Here is a 23,463-nt window from a genome sequence, read left to right on the forward strand (position 1 = left end):
GCGGGGTCCTTCCTTCATGTCAAGAAAGATGGCGGCGCCCGTGCTGGCTGTGAGGACGGGGATTCTCTTTCGCTCTTTTAAGACCTTTACAACATTAAAACCTTTTATTCCTGTTATACCACAATATGGAGTGTTAACACATACGGCAAACTACCACGCCAAACCGCTGAAACTGAACCTCAAGGATCCGTACATCCCCGACAAGACCAGCGAGAAGACGCCCGAATGGCAGCTTACGGAGAAGTTCGACCGCAAGCGGTATGGCCGATACGGGGACGCGTCGGGGATTGACCCCGCGACACTGTGGCCGACCGATGAGAAGCTGGAGGCGATGATTAAAGACGAGGCAGAGTGGCATCCGACACTGGAGGTGATGTTGAAGAATATCAGTCTACGGGAGGAAGAGGAAGCTGCTAAACGACGAGCAAAGTGAGTTAGGACTCCTGTGATGTAAACCTAATGCTGGCCACTAACATTTACTTCGACCTCCGAATACGTGTTAGAAATGGAGACGATGTTGGAAACCTACCTGCTAGAAATTGGTGTTGGATCCAGATAATGTAGGCCTACTGGGTTGGGATGTTTGACACCCCGCCTCAAGGTTCTTGGTGCGAACCCCACTGACCTCCACCTGCAGGCATCCTTGAGCAGGATTAGCCCCTCCTCGCTAACTAAATGTGGTGGTTTACCTACTTGTCAGATTCCTTACGGGTCTTTGAAGAAATGTCCCCGGTCCTCATGGATGACTTATTCCCAGCCGGTGGTTGACTTTAACTTTGTTATATCCATCAAATAACCCTTCATCAATGTCTTGCCCAACATCTAACCTGAAATCAGTCTCTTTGCTGCTCAAAATAGAAAATATTCACACTGACAAATGTTGTGAATAACACAGGTGTTTCAGTCTTAGATTAATACTTACCACATACTGTCAGTGAGATGTTTGTTAAACTTGGTGGTTAAATAAAGTCACTGCATACATGGTGCTTAATGTGTTGGCAGTGTAACATTTAAGTGTCGACATTCACCCCCTGCTAACATACATTCATTATGAAACACTGACGTCCGCCCTGCGGTCACTGTGGTAGTGGTTGTACTTCTGATTTGTATGGTGAAGTGCAAGATGGAGGTGCATTTGAGAGGTCATTACATTTGATTTGATTAGTGAGTCATTCATCACACGCTTGTATCAGAACCAACTTAGGCTATGGGGCTGCATTCAGAACGATCCAAGGGATGCAATACCTAGTTCCTAAAACCAAACCACTCTGAACGAATTTGGAATAGCCATGGGGATAAGAATGTAAATGTCGGTCAAGATTTTGCCGTCGGGTGCGTGTTTTCTTCACATTGGTAATCAACGCGTTTCTCCATGTGGTTTCAGGGAGAAGCTCATCGCGTCCAACATGGCCAAGATGCCCAAGATGGTGGCTGATTGGCGGCGCGAGCGAAGTGAGACGAAGAAGAAGATGGCAGAGGAGAAAACGCGGAAAGACAAGCTGCTGGCCGAGGCCCGCGAGCGCTTCGGCTACGCCGTTGACCCGCGAAGCTCCAAGTTCCTGGAGATGGTCGCCGAGGTGGAGAAGGAGCAGAAGAAAAAGAAGAAGCTTCTGAAACGCCGGCAGAAGGAGGAGCAGGCGGCCACGCCCCTAGCCCCCGCGGACGAGTGACAGAGTGGGCAGACCTCCTGTTCCTGTACATAAACTCACGGTTGTGTTTTGTAGGACGTACATGCAAAACACCCCCCTTCGGATTTAAGACACTTGTGGTTCTAGAAGATGAACTGAGGTCTGGACTGGACATGAGCTGTGCCGGTGGGGAACACCAACTGGTCCACGTCAAGGAGAGCTCTGGCCCCGCCCGTCCAGAAGCAGGCTGGCCGTGCGTTCTGAGTTTTGAAAAATATACATCCTTATTGTTCATTTCAAATGTAATGTTAAAATAATGAATTATGAAAAATAAATCTGTCAACAACCATTGTTGCAAGTTTATTTACGGAAAAAAAGCTTACCCATGGTTTCCAACATGAGGTCAACGTAAATTGAAATAATTACTCATTTTGTACGTGGATTAAAAAAAATCTTAAATCACAGGTTTCCATACCTTTTGGGAACCTTTCTTATAGCTACACTAACACCATATATTAACTAAATCAACTAGACTCTTTCCAGAAAAAAACACTGAATTTTTACAAAGAAAATCTGTCGCGTATATATAGCTTACAAGCTCCTTCTATTACAATCTGGAGGTTACTCAATGTAAAACATGAAGATGTGATGCTTTTATAAACATGTAAACTACAGGACTGGCGATTAAAAGCTTCACCTTTCATTCACACAGAATTAACTCAAGGAAGTGGCTGAGATGACACTGACATTGGCATAGCCACGCACATACTTTGGTAATCCCTACCAAACACTCCGGCCACACAACTGGAGTCCACAGAGAGACGTAACCTTACATCATTTGATGGAACCTTTCTGTTTAAATCGCACTGTAATTGCAGTAGCTGTGGTTCACCAGAAGATGGTACTGTTTCTTCACTTGGATGCCAATGTTGCTGGTGATGATCTTTAACACAGTATGGCCTGCATTCTTCTGGGCCAGGAAGACTTATTATTTTGGGGGGGGTGAGTAAGGGGTCTTTCTTCTTCCTCTCACATGCGGGTCATCTCCTCCTGTTCCGTGGGGCTCACCTTCAGCTTGGCGAGTGCAGCGTGCACGCGGAACTGTGTGCGCGACTCCATGGAGTAATCCTTGTAGTTCGTTCTAAAAGGCGATAGAAGTCATTAAAAGTATAAATCTATCAGCCATTTCTTCTGTCCAAAGAGACTTACAATAGGTGTATTTAACCATGAAGATACATCCCAACATGTGTAATATTTCATGTCCAGATATTAAGCAATAAAAAATAAATTAGTTACTTTAAAGGGTGCGTTTGGAGTGAGGTTCGGAAAGGGCAATACATGCTCTATTTTAGGAACAAACCCCCCGTATTGTGCCAACGACAGGACTACAGAGACTACAGTACCACATGACAGAGACTACGGTACCAAATGACTAATGGACTACAGGACAGAGTCTACAAGACAGACCATAGGACTACAGGACAGAAGCTCCAGTATCACATGACTAATGGACTACAGGACAGAGTCTACAAGATGGACTACAGGACAGAGACTACAGTACCAAATGACCAATGGACTACAGGACAGAATCTACAAGACCAACCATATGACTACAGGACCACAGGACTGATGGACTACAGGACAGAGTCTACAAGACAGACCATAGGACTACAGGACAGAAGCTCCAGTATCACATGACTAATGGACTACAGGACAGAGTCTACAAGATGGACTACAGGACAGAGACTAAAGTACCAATGGACTACAGGACAGAATCTACAAGACCAACCATATGACTACAGGACCACAGGACTGATGGACTACAGGGCTACAGGACAGACACTACCGGACAGAGTCTACAAGACGGACCATAGGACAAGAGGACAAGACTACAAGACCCACTTGGCCTTGTGCAGCAGCTTGATAGCCTCGTCCCGGCGGTTCTGGTTGATGCAGAGCAGACTGAGTTCAAGCAGAGCATTGGGGACCAGGTAGTGGTCGTACCGGATCTTCTTCTCACTGGTAAGAAGTGAGGGATAGACAGTAGAGACAGGTCATTAAGGAGCAGGCAGGGGTTAGACAGTAGAGACAGGTCATTAAGGAGCAGGTGGGGGTTAGACAGTACAGAGACAGGCCATTAAGGAGCAGGTAGGGGTTAGACAGTGGAGACAGGTCATTAAGGAGCAGGTAGGGGTTAGACAGTAGAGACAGGTCATTAAGGAGCAGGTGGGGGTTAGACAGTACAGAGACAGGCCATTAAGGAGCAGGTAGGGGTTAGACAGTAGAGACAGGTCATTAAGGAGCAGGTAGGGGTTAGACAGTAGAGACAGGTCATTAAGGAGCAGGTAGGGGTTAGACAGTTCAGAGACAGGTCATTAAGGAGCAGGTAGGGGTTAGACAGTAGAGACAGGTCATTAAGGAGCAGGTGGGGGTTAGACAGTACAGAGACAGGTCATTAAGAAGCAGGTGGGGGTTAGACACTACAGAGACAGGACATTAAGGAGCAGGTGGGGGTTAGACAGTACAGAGACAGGTCATTAAGGAGCAGGTAGGGGTTAGACAGTAGAGACAGGTCATTAAGGAGCAGGTAGGGGTTAGACAGTAGAGACGGGTCATTAAGGAATGGGAAAACTGAACATCATGGTCAGAATGTACAAGACCGCTGGTCTCAACCCTGATATGCAAGTTTAATTCACATGTCAACAGTAGTCTCCAGTAACTTTCCATTGAATGTTGTCTAATGCCTGCAGTCTGCAGCGGTTACGCCATTTGGTAACAAAGAGCTGTCGCCTTCCTCTGTCTGAGTAAACAGGCCGCCCCTGCCACGGTGACTCACTCCACCTCCTCGGAACCTCACCTGCGGTACACATTGTTGAAGCACTCCTCCGCGGTGCGGAGCCGACCCTGGTTCTGCAGACAGAGACCCTTCAGCAGCTGGATCACACAGTAGTCGTCCACAGAGTAATCGTTCCCTGGGGGGGGGGGGGGGGGGTTGGAGTTTGTTACTGGCTTCACACTAACTAACAGGTTAGTAACGATCGGTTAGTTAGCTAGGACCACGGCTGGGGTTTTGGGGAAATTAGACAAGCTGTTGTGGCATCATGTGAGCTAGAACCAGAACCAGAACTAGAACTACGATACGATACCATACAACTTTATTAATCTCCAGTAGGAGAAATGTGTTTGTTGCTATAGCCCAGCAGCAGTGGAAAAACACAGAGCTAGAGCTGAAACTAGAAACAGAAATAGAACTATAGCTAGAACCATAATGAGAACTAAAACCAGAGCTACAACTAGAGATAGAACTAGAGATAGCGCTATAATTAGAGATAGAACCAGAGCTAAAGCTAGAACTAGCGCTAGAGCTAGAAGTAGAGTCTGAATCAGAGCTAGACCTAGAGCTGGAACTAGAGCCAGAACCATAAATTAGAACTAAAACCAGAGATAGAATTAGAGAAAGCACTAGAGTTAGAGCTAGAACCAGAGCTAGAACCAGATAACAAATGGTGTTCTGCAGTACCAGGAGCTGCAGCCAGGGTGCGCTCCGCCTCCAACAGTGTCTGCATCATGGCGTCTGTCAGCTCGGGACACTTCCTGATCATGGTGAAGCCGTTCCACATGTACATCATCTCCTGTAGAGCACAGAGCGGAGCATGACGTGGAACATAAAGTAGAGAACAGTAGAGCACAGAATAAAGTAGAGCACAGAGTAGAGAATAAAGTAGAGCACAGAGTAGAGCATAAACTAGAGCACAGACTAGAGCACAGGGTAGAGAATAGAGTAGAGCACAGAGCAGAGAATAAAGTTCAGCACAGAGTAGAGAATAAAGTAGAGCACAGAGTAGAGCACAGACTAGAGCACAGAGTAGAGAATAAAGCACGTAGAGCACAGAGACACACTGGGGTCAGGGGATTACACGGCGGTGGTTGCGTCCTCCATAGAGGATAAGTGTGAACAAGCTGTGTATACTAAGGGTGTCAGAGTCACACGATGTAGTGCGTGTGCGTGTATGTGTGCATGTGTGTAGGTATGTATGCATGCGTGTGTGTGTGTGTTCGTGTACCAGGACAGGGACAGGTAGTTTGACCGGGCTGGAGGCCCGGTAGCGTCTCGCTTTGCGGATCGCAAACTTCTCCGTAGGCGGAGACTTTCCCGCTATCTTCTGCTTCAGAGTAGGAACCTGTCTGATACACACACACACACACACACACACACACACACACACACACACACACACACACACACACACACACACACACACACACACACACACACACACACACACACACACACACACACACACACACACATCTTGTAAGCGGCAGTACAGACATTGTAAATGCAAACTCACCAATGTTTTGCATGACTTATTGTGTTCATTAAACTCACCCCCTCCCTCATATTTCTTTATGAACTTATTGTGTTACATTAAGACATTATTACATTTGGGCTCTTCATGTTAGCAGCCATTCTTCAAATGAAATGCATTCTGAGACACAACTCGCTCCGTTCTTTGAGGCTTCTGGAGCTCAAAGCGCCACGACTGCTACACTCACTGTAGAACCATGACACACACACCTACCTGGCATGGTAGGGGGAGGGACAGTGTGGGGACAGCCTACCCGTCCCTACCTGCTAGTGGTAGGGTGAGGGACAGCAAGGGGAACCCCTACCTGGGAGTGATAGGGGGGAGGGACAGTATGGGGGTACCCAACGATGGTGTGGGAGGGGGGAGGGACAGTATGGGGGTACCCAACGATGGTGTGGGAGGGGGGAGGGACAGTATGGGGGTACCCTACGATGGTGTGGGAGGGGGGAGGGACAGTATGGGGGTACCCAACGATGGTGTGGGAGGGGGGAGGGACAGTATGGGGGTACCCTACGATGGTGTGGGAGGGGGGAGGGACAGTATGGGGGTACCCAACAATGGTGTGGGAGGTGGGAGGGAAAGTATGGGGGTACCCAACAATGGTGTGGGAGGGGGGAGGGACAGTATGGGGACACCCTACGAGGTAGCGGTAGCGGGGAAGGAAAGTAGGGGGACACTCTACGCTAGGAGGAGCGGCAGGGCGAGGGACAGAGCCAAGGAGGAGAGCCACAGATACCTGAACAGCTCCACCTCATCCTCCCCGAACGGTCGGGATTCGTCCTTGCTGAGCATGCTGAGGCACGCCGCCTTCATGTAGACGTACATCGCCTTGGAGATGAGGGACAGGGGACTTGTATTGTAAAAGCAACCTCAGATGGAGTTCATTTGGTGCTTGCGTTTGTATCATTTGGAGTGTGACGATCGTGCGCGCACTGCTTGCGGCGCGCGTACTGTGTGCGCGCTGTAGGCTACCTGGGACCAGCGGCTCTCCTTGGTCAGCAGGTCAGCGTAGAAGTAGGCCATCTTCCACAGCTGCTTGTAGGTGAAGCACCACAGCAGCTCCCAGTAGCACATGTGGTGGAACTGCTTCCACTCCTGCTGGGCCTTGCAGCCGTCCTCAAAGAGACACACCGCCTGTCCCCACGGCAACGCACATCCAATAATATCATGAAGAGATCATTAGAAGGTCCGGTTTAGCCCAGACTTTAATCCTAACAGGTATTTGTAGTCTCCTGGCAAGTGAAGCAATAATACTTTGTTCCTGACATCTAATGCTGATGCTACATTGAGAGGATGAGGCTGTCTCTACACTATAGGGGGTTAAACCTGGCGTGAAGGAGTAGGTCAAGCTTAGTGGAAGATAAACGCACCTTGTCTATGTTCCCCTTCATCTCCTCCGTCCTGCCAGCGAAGAACAGGAAGATGGCCCCCTGGGGATCAGCACATGGTCCATCAGTCCAGAGGACAATCATCATTGGTCAACAGAAACTTAAATGACAAGCTTTACCCATAGAACGTTAATCGTTTCAAATGTTGTTATTCGAATAACCCCCATCAAGTGAACATCCCTACTGTTAGTTTCATACAATACTTACACCTGGTTTATTTGAGCTGTAACAGATTACAACATGAATACTACTGGTGACACCCAAAGTGGGCGTTTCCACCCAGATGGAGAGCGATGAGTCTTCTGAGATCTGAGGGCTCGGTCACCGTGTGTCGGGGCAGGAGGACACTCACCGTGGGGTAGCGAAGCCGGAATGGAGCCAGCAGCCTCTCAGCCTCTGCCACCTCTCCCTCCCCCGTACCTGAGACACACAAAGAAAAACACGCAAATTGTAACTTCTAAAGATATAAAGTGTTAAACTGTTAAAGTGTTAAAGTGTGTGTGTGCGCGCGCGCACGCGCGCGCGCGTGCGTGCGTGCGTGTGTGTGTGTGTGTGTTTGTGTACCCACCAAGTATAAAGGTGAGGAAGGTGTGGTAACATAGCAACAGCAGGGCACACAGAAGGGAGCGCAGGTTCACCACCGTGGCACCGCTGTGCAGCTGAGACAAACCGTAGTCCTGCAACCATAACACGTAGAGCTTAGTCCACCTGGACCATAACATGTAGAGCTTAGTCCACCTGGACCATAACATGTAGAGCTTAGTCCACCTGGACATAACATGTAGAGTTTAGTCCAACTGGACCATAACATGTAGAGCTTAGTCCACCTGGACCATAACATGTAGAGCTTAGTCCACCTGGACATAACATGTAGAGTTTAGTCCAACTGGACCATAACATGTAGAGCTTAGTCCACCTGGACCATAACATGTAGAGCTTAGTCCACCTGGACCATAACATGTAGAGCTTAGTCCACCTGGACCATAACATGTAGAGCTTAGTCCACCTGGACATAACATGTAGAGTTTAGTCCAACTGGACCATAACATGTAGAGCTTAGTCCACCTGGACCATAACATGTAGAGCTTAGTCCACCTGAGCCATAACATGTAGAGCTTAGTCCACCTGAACCATAACATCCATAGGGGGGGCCGTCCTGAACCATAACATACATGTAGTGGTCAGTCCTGAACCATAACATAGATGGAGGCTTTAGTCCTGAAACATAACATACATGTAGAGCTTAGTCCTGAACCGTAACATACATGAGGAGGTTAGTCCTGAACCATAACATACATGTAGAGATTAGTCCTGAACCGTAACATACATGAGGAGGTTAGTCCTGACCCATAACATACACGGAGTGGTCAGTCCTGACCCATAACATACATGAGGAGGTTAGTCCTGAACCGTAACATACATGAGGAGGTTTGTACTAGATACAGAGGAGGCACGGTGATGAAGATGTACGATGAACAAGTGCTGAAAGTGAAGATAGACGATGAGTATATATAATATACCTTGTCGCCGGAGAATCCTGCAAACTCCAACACCTTCAGGATTCGGGCAGGAAACATGGACAGAGTCTAACAGGCAAAGAAATAACTACGTGAGGTCATCAGGCTGGAACACTCTAACAAGGATTCAAGACTCAATAAGATTATATTTTGTGACTTTCCAAATTAAAAGCCCCTATTCAAAACTATATTTCGAGACTTACCAAATTAAAAGCCCCTATACCGAATGCCACACCTCCCTCAAGGTGGAGGTGGCTTGGTCCAACCAATGAGTCCTTGGACTGGATGTATGAGTGGAGCTCTCTGGGGGAGTCAGACCGTTACCACGGTAACAATGCATAACAATGAGACTAATGGAGACCAAGATGTTTCTTTTATGCAAAGGTATAAAAATGGCTACATTTAACATGTTGGAAGAGTTCTGAACCTCCATGGGCATCTTTCATGGTTAGTTTAGTACCTAGTTTACACATGGTTAGTTTAATTCATAGGTTAAAAATGTTTAGTTGTGTTCCCAAGCAACAGATGGTTTTTTTAGTTACTAGTCTACAGATGATATTATAAGGGGTCATACTTGTATATCAGGTAACTGTTGCGGACTTTTATTCCTCCTTTGATAAAGCTGACCATGTTTTCATCCTGAAAGGGATTGGGGTTGACAATATGTATCACAAGAATCACAACAACAAGAACACCAAAAAACCACAGGTGAGTGGAGGTTTACCTGTAAGAATGTGAGAGAAGCTCTCTGGAGCTGGCATTCAGCAAAACACGCTTCAGCATGCAGCTGCTCTGCAGACACACACACACAAACACAGACACACACACACAAACAAACACAAACACAAACACAAACACAAACACAAACACAAACACACACACCCTTCAATCTTGGAAATCAGCAGTGAGTTTGCAGCTCACCGAACCCGGGCTACCCGCCTGAGATCCATAATGTTTTATCCTGGTTCGGGCACGACCCTGACCCTGACTCTGGGGCTAGGCCCTAACCCTGACTCTGGGGCTAGACCCTGACCCTGACTCTGGGGCACGACCCTAACCCTGACTCTGGGGCTAGACCCTGACCCTGACTCTGGGACTAGACCCTGACCCTGACTCTGGGACTAGACCCTGACCCTGACTCTGGGACTAGACCCTGACCCTGACTCTGGGGCTAGGCCCTGACCCTGGGATTTGACCCTGACCCTGACTCTGGGCCCTGACCCTGGGACTAGACCCTGACCCTGACCCTGGGGCTGGAGGTGCTGGAGGTGCTGGAGGTGCTGGAGGGGCTGGAGGGGCTGGAGGGGCTGGAGGGGCTGGAGGGGCTGGAGGGGCAGGAGGTGCTGGTCCTTACCTTCAGTTATCGACTCCCCTTGAAACTTCACCAGCCCGGGAGGTTTTCGACGAAACCTGAAATGTACACAGGGGGTTAAGGTTAGGGTACCCAGTCAGGGTAAGGGTAAGCTCTGTTTACGAGTTAGGGTAAGGGTACCCAGTCAGGGCAAGGGTAAGCTCTGTTAAAGGGTTGGGGTACGTTCTGTTACAGGGGATGGGTCATCACTGTTGGACCATAGACCTCAGTGTTCCTATTAGACCCCATGCAGACTCAACATCCTGGAACAATGATGTCCATGGTCAACATTTCTAGGATTTGTGGTGGAAAGTGAGTTTTTCTTCAGAACAAATGTATAAAGCATGGATCCATTATGTTAGAAAATACAGAATGGGACCCTCCCCTTTAATATATACTTAACAACAAAGGACGACATGTTTCAAGTTAAACCTACATTAAATACACCACATTGGTACAAACTTCCCGACTCCCTTTATGGATTCCAGCAAAACGTTCTGCTCCAAAGCAAACGCAAGATAGTTGAAGCCCAGTTTTGACACAGACTCATTTACAAGTGAAATATTTCCACTTATCTGCTGTGACTGTCAGATAAGTGGACGAGTGGTGCTTGAAACGGCTGTCTTTATTTCCGAGAGGCACACAAGACATTCCCAGTATGATGTAAGCCATTTGAATATGTACAATAATACAAGCAGGAATATACATGCAGAACATTGTTCACGTTTCAGGAACCACGGAACTGAGTATGAACAGATCGGACAAATTTTATTGCCACTTATCTGCTGTTACTGTCAGATAAATAGACAAGTGGTGCTTTAAACCACTGTCTATATGTCCAATAGGCCCACGAGACATTCAAAGTTTACAACTAGTTAAGAACTATGAAGTCAGCCATTTGAATCTATACAATATAACAAGCAGGAATATAGGCTACATGCAGAACATGCTTCACGGTTCAGGAACCTGGGAACCTGGAGTATAGACCGACCATTTCAGATATCAGAGCGCTGACTGGGTGTGTTTTAAACACAGATCACGCCTTTGGTTGGGGTAAAACATTTCTGACATCTCCCAGACCTACATGACCTCTGTGGAACCTCTGTCTGAACAGTACTGGCCTCTGGACGATGTCCCCACTGCCTCTCCCATACAGTTCTAGAAGGTCACACACTGACCTATGACCTCTAGCAGGTGATACACTGACCCATGACCTCTAGTAGGGGACACACTGACCTCTGGCAGACTTCCTGGGCCCTCTTCATGGTGGCCGCAGCGTTGGAGATGTCATCTTGTTCGAAAGTCATCATGGCCTGCATCTCTAGCACTGTGGCGTAGATCAGGGCGTGGTACATGCTCTCGTTCACGCTGCGCACACACACACACACACACACACACACACACACACACACACACACACACACACACACACACACACACACACACACACACACACACACACACACACACACACACACACACAGGTTAAGATGGGATGTCATTAAAAAAAGAACCCTAGAGATCCAATGAAGAGTACTGGCCGTTATAAGTGCACCACAAAACTACACTAATATGGATACCTGTTCTTTAGGTAGAACATCAAACGACACAAATATAGATACCGGTTCCTTTTGGAGAACATAAACTGCTACCAAACCCAGTGGGAGGGAGGGTACGGTGGTGTTTGACTCCCTCCCAACTTGAGATAAGCGTTCAGGTGTGTGTGTGCCTGTGTTTTGTGTGTATGTGTGTGATAGGAAGGTAGAATGAGCAGAGGGACTGATTGAAACATGATTTAGGTTACACATGCATCATACACCGTGCTAGAAAGAACAAAACCAACTAATGAAGTGTGTGTGTGTGTGTGTGTGTGTGTGTGTGTGTGTGTGTGTGTGTGTGTGTGTGTGTGTGTGTGTGTGTGTGTGTGTCAGATGTTTATTTTCTAGGCTGTTCTCGTGTGTCTGGGCCTTTGGCTGTCCAACCTTCGCAAACATCCTGGAGAGAAGTCAACCAATCAGGGAGCTCCATTCTACCGCCTAGTGCTGATAAGAGCTCCCTGTTAAACACACACACACACACACACACACACACACACACACACACACACACACACACACACACACACACACACACACACACACACACACACACACACACACACACACACACACACACACACACACACACTCTTAATTAACATTAGATAGGAACCTTTGCTTCTCTATCTAAAATATCGGTCTCTTCCAACACATCTGTGTCTTTCTGTACTCTAGGGATGAGTGAGAGAGGGGGGTTCTGACTTTTAGCCCAATGGTTCTCGGTGGGTTCAGTGAGTGAGTGAGTGAGTGAGGGAATGAGTGAGGGCGGTTACCGTGGTTTCAGCCTCTCCATACTCTCTCTGAAACGGTTGTTGAGGAAAAGGTCCAGGGCCTCCATGCAGTCATCCAAGCTCTCCTTCAGACTCCCCTTGGAGGGGCTACACACACACACACACACACACACACACACACACACACACACACACACACACACACACACACAGTTGTCATTCACTTCACAGAGCTACATATCCCCCCTCTATGTTAAGTGAACGGCTGGACCATGTTAACGAACATGCGTCCTGTTGAACTAATCTGGTACCGGAGCAGGTTACTGGCAACCCCCACAGAACCCGTGCGGTCACACAGAATCGTTCAGTCACCCAAGCATGCGCATGAGGTCACCGTGAGCACTTCTGCAAAGTAGCATGACACTTAAGAACGGCTGCATTGTCATTCACGCATCATTCTTATTCACGTTTCCTTGAAGAAGCCAAAAATCTCGTAGCAGCCACACCCACTTCTCATAACCTCAGTCCTCAACCTATCCGGACAACTGGAAAATGGAAAACATTTTTGGAATTTGTTGCCCGACGACTCTTGTTGACAGAGGGACAACAACAGAAGAGAAACCACAATTCGGAAGGAAACGAAAAAAAGAAGGCTTATTTTCATTTTGAAGTCACTCAAGTCACCAAGTTCAACAGTCGTTAAGAAAAAAGGAGAATACTTATTCAAATGAAACTTATTTAATACATCAGTGTCTTACTTGTCTTTCGTATGTGCATCTTTCCCATTGGACATGATAGCCCAGCCACTGCGGACACCTGCACAAAGTTAGGAGAGAACACAACACGCATCCAGGCTTCAAGTCCGAAAGGTAAAAAGGTCACAGGCGGTTTGTTCCACTGTTTCCCTTAAAAGAGTAGAGACAGCGGGAGAGAATATCCGTACGCTGTAGCCGAGGCGCTTCACTGTGCCGATCTGCTTTGAAGTCATGTTTTGCGGGCGGAGTGAGTTTTCGCTTGACTCCTCCTTAGCCGAGGCACTGTGCCACGCACACCTTACACTGCTACCCCTTACGCAAACCATAATAACCCTAACCCAAATCTAACACTGGCCCTAACTCTTTGATTATAATATCACATTAAAGAGAAGAACACATAGACAAGACTAGTTAGGTCAGCGCTGGCTTGTTTGTAAGCCAATGGGAACTTTTGTAAAAAAAAAAAGACGATGAAGAAATTTCTATGGCTCAGCTCTGCAATGTTCTCTGTATTATTATTTTTTTAATATTATTAAATAGACAACGTACAACCTGGCCCCGCAAGACTGCATGCAACCCTGAAAGCCAACTCAATAATGTTATACATTTTAAACTAGATGCCATTAAACACCCATGTTACATTAATTGTGTATCGATATCATTGCATACAGATCGACTGGTCTAAGATTAAAAATAAAGAGTCATGTACCCAATTAGACGCGTTTAACGTTTAAACGCACTATTTCAAATTTACGTTGTAATTCATGCATATTGCCACACAGGGGTGGTGTGGCAATATGTACGAACTAGTATGTATGAACTAGTACAGTCGGACTGTGCCTTCATGTAAGAAAAACCTCAGTCATTCTTTTTTTTTGTTATATCTCTAGGACAGGTGTAAGGTATAAGTGTTATATATCAGGCCTATATGGGTTCAATGTCACTAGTATAGGTGTTAGGGGGACATGTTGCAGATGTATCTACCAAAGGCTAATTTACGTCTTAATACAACACAACAAGGTAATCCAAAAATGAGTATAAATACACATTAGCATGTACTAGTCCCATGTGGAAAGTCGCTACTCGGGTAATTTTCTCCTTCAACTCTAGGGGGCAACAGAGCGCAGTCTCTCAATGTGTTAACAGTCACAATATTAATTATTAATTAAATAAGGAACTTGTTACCTCTTTAAACTTCCCTGAAAATATATATATTCCTCCTGTGTGGTCCTTCAAGGGTTCTTCTTATGAGAGAAATAAATGAGTTGTTGTAACATTTAAATGGTCATTTGAGCCAGTAGTAAAATGTGTTGCTGATGATGAACAGCAACGGCAACACATCTAACTATGACCTGTCCAATGAACGAATATTTCGCTACGATAGACTGGTTAAACAAACTGTTCATAGTTCTAGTACATAGTAATATACTATATCAGTATTGGTATACATCTACAGTGATATACAGTTTATAGTGCTTCCAGTTCTGTTTAGGGTTCAGTTTACATTAGCCAATAATTGAGTCGAGCTGTAGAGAAATAAACTTCACTTTATTTCAAAATCCTTGTCACCATAACATTAAAATAACGTCAAAATAACCTTCCGGGCATTTATACAGTAATCTGAATACAAAAGATTTAAACCACAGTGTTCTTTTTTAAAAATAGTTTGGTTAATCCACAGGAATTTCTGAACAGTGTAAACCAAAGACAGAAGTCCTTAACGGAAGCGAGTGTGAGAAATGTGAGCCTAATCGCTTTCAATTGTAGCGCTATCCTAAATAAATACAGATATTAATTCGAGGCATCAATTAGATTTGGTATACAAACAAAAACAATCTAAAACTAATTTAAGTTCATGCCATTGGCGATGAGCAGGATAAGTCTACTGATTGCACAAAGTCCACTACTCATTGCTGTGATCAAGGAAGAATCATTTGGTAAGAACTGCCATCGGTCCGTCATCCATTCTTTGAACCGATCTTACAGTAGAGGGTCATGGCGACGATCATGGCAAGGAGCTGATGGAAAAGGGAGAGGCACATTTAAATGTACAGTAGGGCTACCGGCCAAATTTAGTAGGCTGACAGAGTTTTGTCCTGCTGATACAAATGCCTTACATGTATGACTTATTCAATATTATTATTATTATTCTGACGAAAAATGTGATCTTAAATGGGAAGTGTCACCCTTGGCTGGTTTCTATTATTGATGGATTACATTATTATTTTCCTTGATTCAGTTTGCATCGGTCAATTCGCCAAGAAGAACCGTTCAGAATCGTTTGTTCATTCATTCGATCAGTCGCGTTTCCGGTAGTGGTTAATCATGTTAATCATTGTGGCCCAGGCTAGTCCCTCTGCACCACTCTGCTAACTTAACACACTGAACAGGGAGTCAGCGAGTGGGAGTCGAGTCTTGGAGAACGAATGATAGAGACGAACGAGAGTGAACTGAAACGTGGAATCAGGTCTATTCGTTCTTGTTAAAGAGTCGTTCCTCGGAACTGATTCGGTCGCAAACGACCCATCACTAGTTTCTATTAGAAGATATTTCTGCTTCATACACCAAATCCTCTAATTTATCTCCCAGAATCGCAGAGAAGTTGGACCATTGAGGTAATTGTTCCCCAAATGGACCCATGGAGATTCAAAGAAAGATGTTGCAGCCCGCACTCCCCTCCCAACACATGAAGCAGTTCTCTCTTACATAAAAAATACACGGCGTGACTTCCACTTTATTAGTAACTGCAATTTTCCTGAAATGTGGTTAGACTATGATACAGTATCATTTTACAATGTGAAATAAACCACCAACATTAGGTCCTTTACTGTACCTCTAGAGCAGCGATTCCCAATGCGACCCCAATAATCGCAACCGAGTTGTCCTCAATAAGCTGCACAATCTTCGGGAAGCAACCAGTTATTGATGTCTGGGAAAAAAATACAAAGTGGGAATAATGAACTCTTAAAAATGTATAAGGTATAGGTCGACAGATGATCTCCATGACATAGTTAGTCTAGCCAGGGGACTTGTGATTGACAAGGACCTACCGCGTTGTTGGATGCTTCAGCTTCAGAACAGAGCGGCAACCTCGGATGGCAGCACTGGCTCGGGTAGACTTTGTTGTCAGTGAAGTATGTCGAGTTTGTGAAGTCGGTGTAGTTGTAGAATCCACAGCAATCCAGCTAACAGAACAGGAAGGAAGTATAAATGGCGGGGTAAAAAATCGTGTTGCAAGTTACATCCAAGGTAGATCACATCCCATTGTGTCGCCATAGCAACATACCGCATCCATGGTAGAGTTCCAAAGTTGGGTGACGTCAATATTGGAGCCATATTCATTTACGATACTCTTCTTCGCGGCGTCCCCCACTTTTCCAATCAACTCCTTCGCCTGGAAGGTCAAAGGAGTTAAACGAATACCGCTGACTTTCCAAAAACCTTGGATTTGAATTGAAGCCATAACACATGTGTTGGAATCTGAGTCTACCCACCACTGGTTTGAACACCAATATCACCACCGCACCGGCCACCTCCGCCAGGAAGATCACCAGAATGATGATGAAGAACTGCAAGGACAGGAGAGCCTCGTCAATTGCAATGAAAACATCAGGACAATACAAAGAACTTACAAACATAACATGTATAGTTTGTTCAACCATTAAACTGTCAGTGCTATTAAAAGGAAACAATTGAGTCAGACAAAAAAGGCTATCGGCCTTCAGGTGTACCACATCAAGGCCTTTAGAGGAACTACATGCTTGTCTCTACCTGAGACCACCTAAAGGCCATCAAAGGAACTACATGCTACATGTCCTACCAGAGGTGAGACCTACCAGGGGTGAGACCGACCAGGGGTCAGACCTACCAGAGGTGAGACCGACCAGCAGTCAGACCTACCAGGGGTGAGACCTACCACGGCTGAGACCTACCAGAGGTGAGACTGACCAGGGGTCAGACCTACCAGAGGTGAGACCGACCAGCAGTCAGACCTACCACGGATGAGACCTACCAGCGGTCAGACCTACCACGGGTGAGACCTACCAGCGGTCAGACCCACCAGGGGTGAGACCTACCAGCATGAGCATACAGCGGCTCTCCTTGATGGCGCCGCAGCAACCCAGGAAGCCGATGACCACCAGCACCACTCCGATGGCGATCAGCAGGTAGCCCACGTTGAGCAGCTGGCCCAGCTGCTCTGGTGCCCCTTCTATACGGTTGAGTAGACCCATGATGGAGCTACTGTCCACCTTCACCCAGATACCCACGCCCAGGAGGGCAGCCCCCGCCACCTGGGGGAGAGAGGAGGAGGTGGTGGAGGAGGAGGAGGAAGAGGTGGAGAAGGAGGAAGGAGGGAGTGGAAGGAGATGGGGTGGAAGGGAGTGAAGGAGGTGATTGTTTGGAGGAGGAATGTAGGGTGAGAGAGGTGGTGGAGGAGACGGAGGAGGTGTGGGGGGAGAGGAGGAGTTGGGGGAGAAGATAGCGGGGTGGATGAGGTGGAAGAGAGGGGGTGGGGTTGAAGAGGAGGCGATGGGAGAGAAAGAAAAAAATGGACGCATCAAATGATAACCGAAACAACTCACAAGGTAGTAATACGTTGCTGCAGATTAAATCTCTCAGTAAAACAACAAGCTGTTTTTTTTATCAGCCTTCAGATGTCATAGTGTAGGGCATTTATCAAAAGTTTATTTTAAAAACAAGGAAGTTACACTTACAAAGATGAGGCCGTTGAAGATAAACATCATGAATTTGAGGAACCCGAAGCAGCCCATGTTTACTGTGGATGTGGTCTACCTGTAAAAACACAGGTACGAATTGTTTAGAAATGTCATTTCATTTATTAAAATGTGCGTTGTACATAATTTACATCCATTCATTCTACGCTAACCTCAGACAACGATAGCCAACACTGGGAACAGTAGTTTGGTTTAATTCCATGTAAATACCCCTGAGAGGTTAATGCAGTCACTCAGGTGACAGTGTGAGCCTGCGGGCTTGAGAAACACCTGAGAGACATCAGGAGCTCCAAGCAGCAACACCTGGCCTGCTCACATGGCCGTCTGCAGGCCAATAGTTATCTGATCCTTTTATCAATGCTCGATACACATTTTATAAACACTGCCATTACCTTCCGTGAGGATATCAAGCATTCCCACCGGGCTAAATATAGGCTGTTTGTATCATGAGGTTTAGAGTCAATGACAAAATGGAACCGCGTCACTGTGAACAAATAAGGGGGTGGGTCAGACGTGAGGTCGGAGCCCGGGACCAGCAGCTCTATTTGCCCGGCCTGTCCTTGACATTCCTCTGAGTAAAAAATTGAGATTGAGTGGAAGAAGGGAACGCAACGGCTGAAAACACAACGCACAACTAACACACCGATTTACGGGAAGAATCGGGCAATGAACTACTTCCTCAACAGAGCTATTATACTACCGAGCCGTACCCAAACACACACACACACACACACACACACACACACACACACACACACACACACACACACACACACACACACACACACACACACACACACACACACACACACACACACACACACACACACACACACACACACACACACCGAAGACCATAGAGGTCATAACCACCTGCTTAGGCGCGTGGTTTTTTTATTGGTACACTTTTTTTATTCAGCAAAGCACGTAAAATATCATGAGCTTTGTGCCCAATTGCACCTGAAGTTTCACGTGCCTATGTGCGCACACCAAGCATGTGACACACTAACACGACGTGGTGTCTTCTGATCAGAACGCAGGGTATCAACAGTGATCAGGGGCCGTCTGTCTCTGGCGCTGAAGGGACCACTCAGAACCAGATGGGCCTTTGTGACAGACACAATGTTGTCCGCAAACATTGACCCCCCCCCCCCCCCCCCCCCCAACACACCACCCATTGTGTTTGTGGACAACAGGGTGGGTCTGTGAAAACATCTGGTTTGGAAGGAGGTTTGTAGTACACGTCAGTCAGACATTTCATTACATGGATTCTTACAGAGCATTCAAAGTGCTTCACGGTTGCTCTCATTGTACCTAGATATTGTGTAAAGACGCGATTTACAGACATCGAAAGGTAAATGATTTGCTACGCAAGACAGCCAAAAATACATTAGCACTTACAAAGAGTTTAACGAATATGAGACCAGTTAGGTTGTTTGCCCGGTTGCCTGGACAACAACAGAGTTAATCATACATACAGGCCAGAGAAGGTTTGAAAACACTAAAGTCCAATAATGAGCTGTGACTCCAGACTACAACCAGTGCTGGCTTTTCTACGTCTTATTTCCTAATGCTCTGCCAGTAAGTCCCCTACAAAACTGGCTAACTGGCCAGCTGAATAACCAACCAGGGGAATATCTGGCCAGTTTATTACCTGACCAGCTGATTACCTGACCAGCTGAGTACCTGGCCAGGGGAGTACCTGGCCAGGGGATTACCTGGTCAGGGGAGTACCTGGTCAGGGGAGTACCTGGCCAGGGGAGTACCTGGCCAGGGGAGTACCTGGCCAGGGGAGTACCTGGTCAGGGGAGTACCTGTCCAGGGGAGTACCTGGCCACCTGGTCAGGGGAGTACTTGGCCAGGGGAGTACCTGGCCAGGGGAGTACCTGGTCAGGGGAGTACCTGTCCAGGTTATCAACCGACGAGTACCTGCCAGCTGTGTACCTCCCCTGGTCAGGGAAGTACCTGGACAGGTTCGTACCTGACCAGGGGAGCACATGGCCAGATCATTAGCAAGCCAGGTGAGCATTCAAATGCAAATGTCACTTGCAAATCCAAAAAAAAAAAAAAAAATTACAATCCACCCAGTGATGCAGTTCCTTGTTCTCAAGCCTTTCCTCTTCTCTTTTATTGGACTGTATATGTACTGTTATACACACACACACACACACACACACACACACACACACACACACACACACACACACACACACACACACACACACACACACACACACACACACACACACACACACACACACAGAAGAAGTGATGAAATAACCCATACCCATACAACAAACCGTAGATATAATTTCTAAGACACTTGTGACTATAAGATATACATTTGAAACGCCATATTTACAGTAGCTTTTTCGATCTACAGTTAGTTACGATCATTTTCGAGTGATACATAGTTATCATCTATATATATTCTCTCCCTGGAAGTTGTCTGAATACATAATGATGAACAACATGAGTTTATTTTCAAAACTAAATTCATTTAGTGTTTCACCTCGACAGTCACCAAACTGAACTCAAAGCTTTTCTCGGAGAGGAGCAGTAATTGCCGTCTCATTCTCAGGGGACAAGACAAGAGGACCTTTGTTGAATCCTATTGTCACGTCACCCTATTTAACCGGGACAAAACAACAATAAATCTGACACCTGTGCTACACACAAACAAACAAACAAACACACACACACACAGACACACAAAAACACAGATTACATATCAAATTCTAAGTAAACCTTGGCTTTGCTCACCTGTTGGGGTAATTTTTCCTGGAAGCTGGCGGGAGGACAGGTGTGTCGAGGGCTGACGTGTAGCTGGAGAGGAGGCAGTTACTGTGGAAGCTGAGCTCTGTACGATAACAGGAGTCCACCGATTCTGTTTTCCCAGTAGTCTCTGTTTCTCTCTCTCTCCCTCTCTGTAGTCACTCTCTCAATAGGTTCTCTCTCTCTCTCTCTCTCTGTAGTCACTCTCTCTCTCACTCTCTCTTTCTCTCTCTCTCTCTCTTTCTTCTCTCTCCACGCCCTCTCTCTCTTGCTCTATGCGAGTCACTGTGGATGATCTTCCCCGCTAACAGTGTTCAGGGCTGGGATGTTGATATAGGTCGGGGGAGGGGGGAGGGTGGGCGGAGCCTGTGCGTAGTCACGCAGCATAGAGCTTCCCCAGAGCACACACCTGAGGGAGGCCCCGCCCCCTCCTCTCCCTCTGCTCCCCAACAGAAAACCATGGCTACATCACGCACACACACATTCACCCACAGAACCATCACGCACACACACAACCATCCACAGAACCATCACGCACACACACATCCACCAACAGAACCATCTCACAAACACGCACATCCACCAACAGAACCATCTCACTCACACACATCCACCCACAGAACCATCACTCACTCACACATCCATCCACTGAGTCATCACGCACACACACATCCACCCAGAGAACCATCTCACACACACACACACACACACAACCCGGTCTCACACACAGAACCATGTCTTGCGCAAACACACACACACACACACACACACACACACACACACACACACACACACACACACACACACACACACACACACACACACACACACACACACACACACACACACACACACACACACACACACACACACACACACACACCCGTGCAGGTCAAAATATTTACTATAAATAATACCACATAACATTTATTCCTTGTTGAAACTAAATTCCATGTGGAGCTTGCTCGGCCGGCTGGTTATTTGCATGACTGGTTGGTCGGCTGGGTGCACCTGTGCAGCAGATGCCTGGAGGCTTACGAGGGCGCCCACATCAGTCACCCTCCCTCTAGTCTACGGCATAATGCTTTGTGATGCCCGATTGTGTTGGGTACCGGCCGCACAGAAAGCGCAACTGAGATTACCTTTGTATCAATACTCTCATAGAGGACCGGCGTAGTCAACTAGAAACAAATAACCTTCATAGCGCGGAAGTAGAACTCAAAAAGTTATCGTGTTATGAGCCTATCATCTTATTTACACAAAATTTAATGCGTCCATTTGCAGGTCATTCCCTGAAATCACAGGCTTCCTGGTGACCTCATACTTTGGAAGAGGGACGGGTGTTGCCTTACCGAACTTAAAGCTGACACAACAGGAGTTAGTCAACGGTTAACCTATGACCAAAATAATCGATGGAAGACACTCATTATCTAAGGTTTTCCCCTAGAAAAACCATAAAGAGCAATTTAACTCAAAACCACATTTTCTTTTGTTTTAAAGATGTTTATTTGTCTTATATTATCGTGAACATAGTAATATATGCCATTTTGTCAGTTACTGAAATAAGTCCCCAATTTGGCGTTTTTTCTCTTTTAATCCTATGCCCTTCTCCCGAGAACACTACGACGTGAGCGTTCCACTCTGCTGCAAAAGCAGGCGACGAACATTCGAATATTCAAATGTTGGTTCACTTGGTATATCAGGAAATACAAAAAAGTGAACACAAGGAGAAGATGACTTAAATAAAGTGCATTTATTGAATAAAAATAAATAGGAACTTATCAAAACATTTCACATCATGAACACGGTTCAGTTGTCAATGTTCCACTATAATCACATTACTTAAGATTTTTGACATTTAAATTGTATTCGATATTTTTTTCCAAACTTAGCCTTTTATTGACCCTTTATGTATTCGCGCAACGCCGTCGTTTTTGGTGTGATCTTATCGTGTCAGGGTAACGAAGCCTTATTGGTTTTGTTTGAAATGTTGGCCTGATGGCAGGCCTACCAGGCCTGAAGAGGGTGAACACTGCACTAGATACACTTTAAAATACATAAACCGTGGACCTGTCGGCAACATAGTCACAAATGTAACAGACGTCAAATACCTTAAAGCCAACCATTCCTTTCATTCTGTGGCAGAAACCTTTCCTATTTGGTTATCAAACTTGCTACTTTGTGACTGGATTCAGAGTCTTTTCATGACATAGCCGGTAGGGGTTCTACCCAACGCTGTGGATTAAAATAATCTACTGAACAGTAAAGTATAGCTGACCGAGGGTGTTTGAAGGAGAGGGTTAGGGGTTGGGTTAACCCTTACCTCTCAAGCCAATCCAAAAGAGCCCAATTGTAAACAAGGACTTGTAACACACTCTTACTAGCCTCTTTATCTTAAACAAGTTTCATAAATACTGTACAATAATAACTTCTGTCTTATTCCCATAAATTACATGAGCAAACAGGGGAAGGACAAAGTGCATCGCTTTAGAAATAAAACAAAAGAAAGAAACAGAGGATGAATCATTGGGTAGAATGGAGAGGGAGGAGCCAGGGGAGGAGTCGGGAGTAGGGCTGGGTATCGTTTGGGTTCTATCCGATACCGGTGCCTACT

At 46.3% G+C, this 23,463-nt stretch overlaps 3 protein-coding genes across 6 annotated transcripts in view; 1 reads left to right on the plus strand and 2 right to left on the minus strand.

The window, feature by feature from the left end:
- Nucleotides 1-1,996, plus strand: gadd45gip1 (growth arrest and DNA-damage-inducible, gamma interacting protein 1). The gene is made up of 2 exons (XM_056610908.1): nt 1-429; nt 1,385-1,996. Exons 1-2 carry the CDS (start codon nt 17-19, stop codon nt 1,668-1,670), a joined length of 699 nt encoding a protein of 232 aa, XP_056466883.1. The 5' UTR covers nt 1-16; the 3' UTR covers nt 1,671-1,996.
- zgc:158403 (tetratricopeptide repeat protein 39A) overlaps nt 1,946-23,463 on the minus strand; it is a 24,168-nt gene continuing 2,650 nt past the window's right edge. The window contains exons 1-18 of one of the 3 annotated variants that reach the window (XM_056610048.1): nt 13,342-13,610; nt 12,626-12,730; nt 11,491-11,622; nt 10,258-10,313; nt 9,628-9,695; nt 9,478-9,542; nt 9,107-9,206; nt 8,907-8,972; nt 7,955-8,063; nt 7,739-7,806; nt 7,369-7,428; nt 6,971-7,132; nt 6,735-6,826; nt 5,693-5,813; nt 5,149-5,260; nt 4,486-4,600; nt 3,531-3,647; nt 1,947-2,769 (exon numbers count right to left, since the gene is read on the minus strand). In XM_056610048.1, the coding sequence (XP_056466023.1) occupies nt 2,658-2,769; nt 3,531-3,647; nt 4,486-4,600; nt 5,149-5,260; nt 5,693-5,813; nt 6,735-6,826; nt 6,971-7,132; nt 7,369-7,428; nt 7,739-7,806; nt 7,955-8,063; nt 8,907-8,972; nt 9,107-9,206; nt 9,478-9,542; nt 9,628-9,695; nt 10,258-10,313; nt 11,491-11,622; nt 12,626-12,730; nt 13,342-13,376 (1,695 nt within the window). In that variant the 5' untranslated portion in view covers nt 13,377-13,610 and the 3' untranslated portion in view covers nt 1,947-2,657. Of the gene's footprint in view, nt 2,770-3,530; nt 3,648-4,485; nt 4,601-5,148; nt 5,261-5,692; nt 5,814-6,734; nt 6,827-6,970; nt 7,133-7,368; nt 7,429-7,738; nt 7,808-7,954; nt 8,064-8,906; nt 8,973-9,064; nt 9,077-9,106; nt 9,207-9,477; nt 9,543-9,627; nt 9,696-10,257; nt 10,314-11,490; nt 11,623-12,625; nt 12,731-13,341; nt 13,611-23,463 lie in introns of those variants that run through there. The other 2 variants (XM_056610055.1, XM_056610063.1) reach the window with 2 other exon arrangements.
- On the minus strand, nt 14,865-21,156 carry tspan34b (tetraspanin 34b). Of its 2 annotated transcripts, none has more exons than XM_056610891.1 (8): nt 20,838-21,156; nt 18,054-18,132; nt 17,415-17,630; nt 16,833-16,907; nt 16,625-16,732; nt 16,389-16,523; nt 16,172-16,267; nt 14,865-15,356 (listed from the first exon to the last, which is right to left on the minus strand). In XM_056610891.1, the coding sequence occupies exons 2-8, from the start codon at nt 18,108-18,110 to the stop codon at nt 15,297-15,299; spliced, it is 747 nt and encodes a 248-aa protein (XP_056466866.1). In that variant the 5' UTR covers nt 18,111-18,132; nt 20,838-21,156; the 3' UTR covers nt 14,865-15,296. The 2 variants fall into 2 exon arrangements, with proteins under 2 accessions (XP_056466866.1, XP_056466870.1); XM_056610895.1 differs by lacking the exon at nt 20,838-21,156 and adding an exon at nt 18,467-18,556.

The sequence above is a fragment of the Gadus chalcogrammus genome, chromosome 2 (assembly GCF_026213295.1).
Source record: "Gadus chalcogrammus isolate NIFS_2021 chromosome 2, NIFS_Gcha_1.0, whole genome shotgun sequence".
NCBI lineage: Eukaryota > Metazoa > Chordata > Actinopteri > Gadiformes > Gadidae > Gadus > Gadus chalcogrammus.

Bases quoted from the DNA above. Each gene is read 5' to 3' on its own strand.
- gadd45gip1 (XM_056610908.1), top strand. From the start codon at position 17: ATGTCAAGAAAGATGGCGGCGCCCGTGCTGGCTGTGAGGACGGGGATT. The intron at 430-1,384 runs GTGAGTTAGGAC...ATGTGGTTTCAG, and splicing joins GCTGCTAAACGACGAGCAAA to GGAGAAGCTCATCGCGTCCA.
- tspan34b (XM_056610891.1), bottom strand. From the start codon at position 18,110: ATGGGCTGCTTCGGGTTCCTCAAATTCATGATGTTTATCTTCAACGGC. The intron at 16,524-16,624 runs GTATGTTGCTAT...CTGTTCTGTTAG, and splicing joins GGAACTCTACCATGGATGCG to CTGGATTGCTGTGGATTCTA. The intron at 15,357-16,171 runs GTACAGTAAAGG...CTTTTCCATCAG, and splicing joins TGGGAATCGCTGCTCTAGAG to CTCCTTGCCATGATCGTCGC.